General features: G+C 40.7%; 1 protein-coding gene across 1 annotated transcript in view; it reads left to right on the forward strand.

The window, feature by feature from the left end:
* The window catches only part of STAG1 (stromal antigen 1), a 295,978-nt gene that overhangs the window by 166,932 nt on the left and 123,046 nt on the right, over positions 1–6,000 (forward strand). The window contains exon 9 of the mRNA XM_019503764.1: positions 5,646–5,769. Within this exon, the coding sequence (XP_019359309.1) occupies positions 5,646–5,769 (124 nt within the window). The remainder of the gene's footprint in view (positions 1–5,645; positions 5,770–6,000) is intronic.

The following is a 6,000-nucleotide window of genomic DNA, read 5'->3' on the forward strand; positions in this document are numbered from 1 at the left end:
TGTTGTATGTCATGTGCAAAAGTGCAGAGTCCCTCTTAAAGAACTCTGGTGACGGGTGAGTAACCCTCATTTCTGTCTTCTTTGGGACTTCTGTTTGCATGCTATTCTTATCCCAGTTTAGGGACTTGGTTGATGCCTTTTGATTATTTCCTGTTCATGCACATAATGGCATGTTGAGTAATCTCATCATGCTCTTCTGTAAGCCACCTGTTGTTGCCTGCCTCTGAAAAAGCAAAATGTGAGTGAATAGTATCTCTGTATTAGATAAGTGCATGTGCATAAATGTCTTAAGCTATTCATTATGGGATGTAATACTCCACGATGTTAAGTGCTCTTGGCCTTGATAAAGCAAAGCACTTAGGCATAAGGTGAACATGCAGCATGTGTTTACATTGTTTCTGAATAAGTATCTCAGAGCTGAGCACCCTGATGATCAAGCCATATGTCTTTATTCCTAAAATATTCAAAAAATATTTCCCGCCGTTGTTTCCCCACTGTTTGCACCGCCTTTTCTATCCATCTCACCCAGTCAAATGTTTAAAAGATGCCACTAGGTTTAATGATCCGCTGGCTCTATCATAATCTTTCCACTAAGATACAACAGAGAGGCTTCTTTACTGAGGGCAGGGGTACAGGCTGGGGAATCTGACACAGATTTTGTGGGCAACCTGACACACAAGAATCTGGGTGAAGGACCCTTGATACATAGGATTTAGGCCTTATGGTCTCCTTATCCTCCTTGTTTCCCCAGGAGCAGCTCCTCTTGTCCTCCTGGGGAAGCTGTGCAGGTGGAGCAGGCCAGGACTAGTGTGCTTCCAAGGAGTGCTACCAGAGACAGTGTTCCACATGAAAGTGCATACTCCCAGACTGATGATTACAAAGGTCTTCAGAATACTGGCCTGGTATGTTTACCTGCCAAAGAATCTATCAGAGGAAAACTAAAAAACTGTGCAGATTGGGAAAAGGACATTGAGGGCTAATTGTCTCATTGCCTAGCCAAGGAGAGTAAGAGAGAGCAATCCCCCTACTCCGCTTTATACTTCTCTCTTCAGCTCCATTCACATTGTGACTCTGGCTGTTGTAATACCTTTTTGCTGAATATATTCTGCTGCACGTAAATGGACAGAGTAGAGAAAGGCTGAACAGGCATGACATAATCAGCTGCTTCACAATATGGGAATGAAATAACATACTGCCTATCAAATAATAATAATGGTGGCAATATTGAGATTTTGATAAATAATTCTTGGGGCATTGCATTTAAGTTGACATTGTCCTTTTGTATATCTCAGGATTTTGTCTTTCCCAGTGATGGGAAATTCCCAGAAATTACAACCTAAATAAATATAAATTGCCAAGATTGTGGCAATCATTCTCATTCACATGGTAAAATTTCTTTACAGTGACACATGCATTATGCAGAAAATGATATTTTTGGCTAGTATACATCCTTCATTTTAGCCCATATGTTTGACCAAGCTTTACCCCTTTCCTATCATCACACGATTGAGAGTAGCAGCTTATCTCACACATTTATGATCGTGATGAAGGGTACCACCTGTAATGTTCCAAAAATGTGTTTGATTGTTGGTAGTATTAGTGGTAGCAGTAGTATTAGTATTTGTTGCTGGTAGCTCCCCAATGTAGTGTATACTTAATCCCTACACTGTTGGCCTGGCAATCAAAGAAAATTCAGTACAGCAAAGTGACCAATCAGTTGTATGTCATAGGTTCTCACATTTAAGTCCAGATGAAAAGATTGGTTTTTATTATCTTTCTGCATAATACAAAGCCTAGCATTTCACCCCATGACTTCTGCTGCTGGGGAAGGTTAATCTTTTTTTCTGTACAGTGAACTGTGTTAACCCAGTAACTTGTTTTTGACTTAACGAAGGTCTTTTAGAAAGACCCAATGTGTATTTAAAGACTCTTAAGTGATGTCTGATTTTCCACTTTCCTGATAACCTGTTCCACTAGATAATTGACACTACTATTAAACATTTGAATTCTTGTAGTTTTGATGTCTAGTATTTGGATTGTGCTAATACGTGTGTCTATATAGCCGGAAGCCCCCTTTTTGCCAGATGTATTCGCTATGTCAATGACTCTAGAAAATAATCAAATAGTCTCTTATTCTTGTCTTTGCTAAACTAATTAGATTGAGCCTCTTATCTCTTCTGCTGTTATTTATACACCCAGCCATCTCATTAGCTTTTTGGTGGCAGCATCACATTGGGAGCTCCGAGTCCATTTCTTAGGATCTCCAGAGAATTTCATAGTAGTGTACTGGGAATTAAAAGCAATTTGTTCTTTGTAAAAGATCCAGCTGCCAGTCTTCATTTGTGCATGTTCTTTCTCTGCTGTTACAAGATTCAGTGAAGCAAAGAATTTGGTTGAACTGTCCTAAGTGGATACTCAGTAATATTACTTGCAAAGATTTTGCAGTCTCTTTAGGCTTTCTTCTTCAGAGAACAGACAGAAGAGTGAACAGAGGTCTATGGTACTGTTCATGGTTTCAGGAACAGGAAAGTTCTTAAGTTCAAGAATGTAAGTGCCATAGTCTATCTAGTCCAGCATCCTGTCTGTGACAGTGGCAAAAGTGGATGTTATACAAGGAGAGCATTGAGCCAGATAGAGTTAGAATTATCTGTCCCCTCTTCACTACCCTCCTTGAATGTTGTATGTTAAGGAATTGTTTGGCATGCTCCTTTGCAGGTCATGCCTTCCTGGATTTAGTATGGTCTCTGTAAGATTTATGTCATCAAACAGTTCTGCATAGGCAGCTGTGACTGAAAATTGGGATGTCTCTGAAGAGCTGTCTTGTCCAGTTTCAGAGAACACCTTTTGCAGTTGGATAAAGTTGGTACATTTTCTTAATTGGTGCTGCTTTTTCATTACATTAACATTATTTTTTCTTAAGATGGCTGTCAATTAGGATGAATATTGATTGAGTTCTTGAAGATTGGTGAGACACTCTGACATTATCTTCTGAAGCAAGAAGGATCTTTTTCTGTTTTGGATAGCATGTGTGCCATCTCCTTAAGGAAGCTGAGATGGTTCTGAGTTTTGGACAGCTATTCTGCAGTTCTGGATATCTTTAAAGAGTAGTCATTAATCTTCCCAAAACAATCTCTAGGTTTAGATCGTGCACTTGTAGGCAGACAAGTCCTGTAACTAAGCACTTGCAGCTGTGAGAAGCTGCTGCCATCCCCCAGAAAGAAATCCCTGCTGGCTGATTGTTACATTATAATCTTCCATAAATACATTTTTTGATCTTCGTGCCTCATTACTTACTTTATATTCTTCTTTTTATTTATTTTTAAAACATTTTAAACCAGCTCCCAATAACTTGACTATCAGCATATGAGTTAGGCAGCATTGAGCACATTGGATATATGGAATATAGCAATTTTGATTAAAAATATCTTTTTTAACCATGGCTACATTCCCAGTGATGGATAGCAGACCTTTTTTCCACAGCACCACCAATCTCATAGGTATTAATAGGTATGGAGCATTCATCCTTATATTGAAAACAGAATGAGAGATGTTTAATAGGGACAGATGATTTATTGTCTTACTCTGCTTAGAAGGAGTTTCACCTGTATCAGGGGTATCAAGCATACCAGTCCATGTTCTAGATGTAGTACACAGAGCTGTTCCATCTGGCCTACCAGGCTAATAACAGGCTACTGAACGTTGGGAGTGTGGCCAGCATTGGCCATGGCATGCCATAGAATCTAGGGCCCTGTGGCCTTGGTGGACATGGTTTTGGCAGCAGAGAGGTGAGGTGAGGGCTGTACAACACAGCCCTCAATCACCCTTAGGCCACCTGGCCCACCACTGGTTGTAAACCTCCACCATAACGAGGGGCTGCCTGGCCTGCAAACACTTGACTCACTGGCATTGCGGTGACGACTGCCACAGTGACCGCTGCTGCCACCACCACCATGATCATGGCTGCTACCCCTTCCCCCAGGCCAGATCCAGCCTACGAGGACCCCTCGGTCTGGATCTAGCCCAGGGCCCCAGGTGAGTTTGCCATTCTGGACCTATAACATGAACTGATCACTATCAGCGCTGGTTAGGCTATGCCAATCACGACAGGATTACAAATCTATTATAATGGTTTCACCTCAGAGATTGATAGAAACAGTGGGTTTTGAAGGAGTCTTGAGGCAAATCTGTAGATGACTTATTAGGATTTATAATAGTATTTTTCCTTTAATACTACCGATATAGTAGCCACTAAAGTGCTTGCTTCATGCTGATAGGTAACCTATGATGAAGTAAGAAGGTGTTTAGAAAATGCATGTCCAGTTTAGCCAGTTGTGATGTTCAAACTCTTTGGAATTATATGCCACGGCCATGTAAAATTATTTGTTCTTATCTACAAAATCTTGCAGAGTGGAATTGTAGCTACTGAGGAGAGAGTGGCTATAGACTGGAGTGGTTATATGTATAAGCAGTCTTATTATTTTGTATGTTTTAGCTCATGTTAAGCACCCAGAGCTTAGGAAGGGAACATCTATCTACATTTTGTAGAATTAAATGAATACAATTAGGCTGTCAGTTTGATCTCAGTGTCCTGTACAAGTGGATGTGCACTTCTTACCTTGGAATTTACTGCTTACAAAACTGCTGAACTTTAGCCTTCTTAAAAAAGAAAGAAAATTAGAAGATGAGTGGCACAAGGACTTTCTCACAACATATCTCCAGAGCTGAGGTTACAGAAAGGCTAGGTGTGGGCCTCATCCCTCTGTCAATCAGGCAAAGGAGAAAAAATCCAGTTAGATTGAAACTAGTTCCACATCTACTCTATTCAGGCATATTCTCCAGGTAATTTCCTACTGTCCCATTTCAAGAAGCAGAAGGTTCCTGTGGCCGAGGGATTCCTTTGGCCTTTTTATCATTTGTCATACTGAGAATGCAGAAAAAGCAAAGAAAAAATGAAGAAATTGGTTCTAAAGCTTCTCTGTGATGGAGATCTGAACAGCACTCCCTCGTAAAAGCAGCAGGATTGGTCATTGGCAGGCTTTATTAGTGATGGGCTGGAACAACCCTGCCTGGGTCTGAGACCGGTTGGCACTAAGACCTACCCTATGCTGCTACTTCTCCCATCTGTGGCATAGGAGAAGCCCCCCAGCTCTGCAGTCTGGACCAGTGGCTCCATGGGCCAGATCTGGCCCATGGGGCACGGGCTGCTGGTCCCTGAGCTAGACCAAATCCTCATTGTTTTCAATAAGAACTTGAATGATTATAGAAATCTATGGACATAGAAAGAGAAAAAAGCCACTAGACAGACCCTTGCATGCCATATTTTGGGAACCAAAGGATGAGACGAGTTTAAGACTTTTAGACCAACATCTTATTTGTGGAGCTTTGGAGAGTGAAAGAGAAAGGTGAGGAGTGCTAGATTAAAAAGGTGGAATAGAGCTAGAAAGGATAGAGTAATATGGAGGAGTCAACATTTTTTTTAACACAGGAGATGAGTTTGACGTTAAGTCAATGTGTTTGAAGCAAACATAGATATTGTGGTTTTATTAAATAATAAAAAAGCAAAATATTAGTGCTAGACCAATGGGCATGAAAGGAAAATTGTATTTGACTCTGACCTTCCTAATGCTCTTTTTCTACCTCTCTAGGGATGCTATTGCTGAGATTAGAGCCGTTTGCATTGAGGAAATTGGAGTATGGATGAAAATGTACAGTGATGCCTTCCTGAATGATAGTTACTTAAAATACGTTGGTTGGACACTACATGACAGGGTAAGTACTGCATACCAGAGGACAAGAAACTAGAAGAGATGCATATGTCCTTCTCTGGTTCAGTGCATCACCTGTGATTGGAAAGAATTTGTTTGTATTTCCTCTCTCTTTTTTTCTTCACCAGTTCATTTAAGTAGTTGAATTAGGATGCAGTGAGCTAGAACTGCATGTTGATTTATGTATTTAAACTAGCAAATTGCCCATCATAAATGATGCACGGGGGGGGGGGGG

Source organism: Gavialis gangeticus, unplaced genomic scaffold (genome assembly GCF_001723915.1).
Source record: "Gavialis gangeticus isolate Ggan-Ray unplaced genomic scaffold, GavGan_comp1, whole genome shotgun sequence".
NCBI lineage: Eukaryota > Metazoa > Chordata > Crocodylia > Gavialidae > Gavialis > Gavialis gangeticus.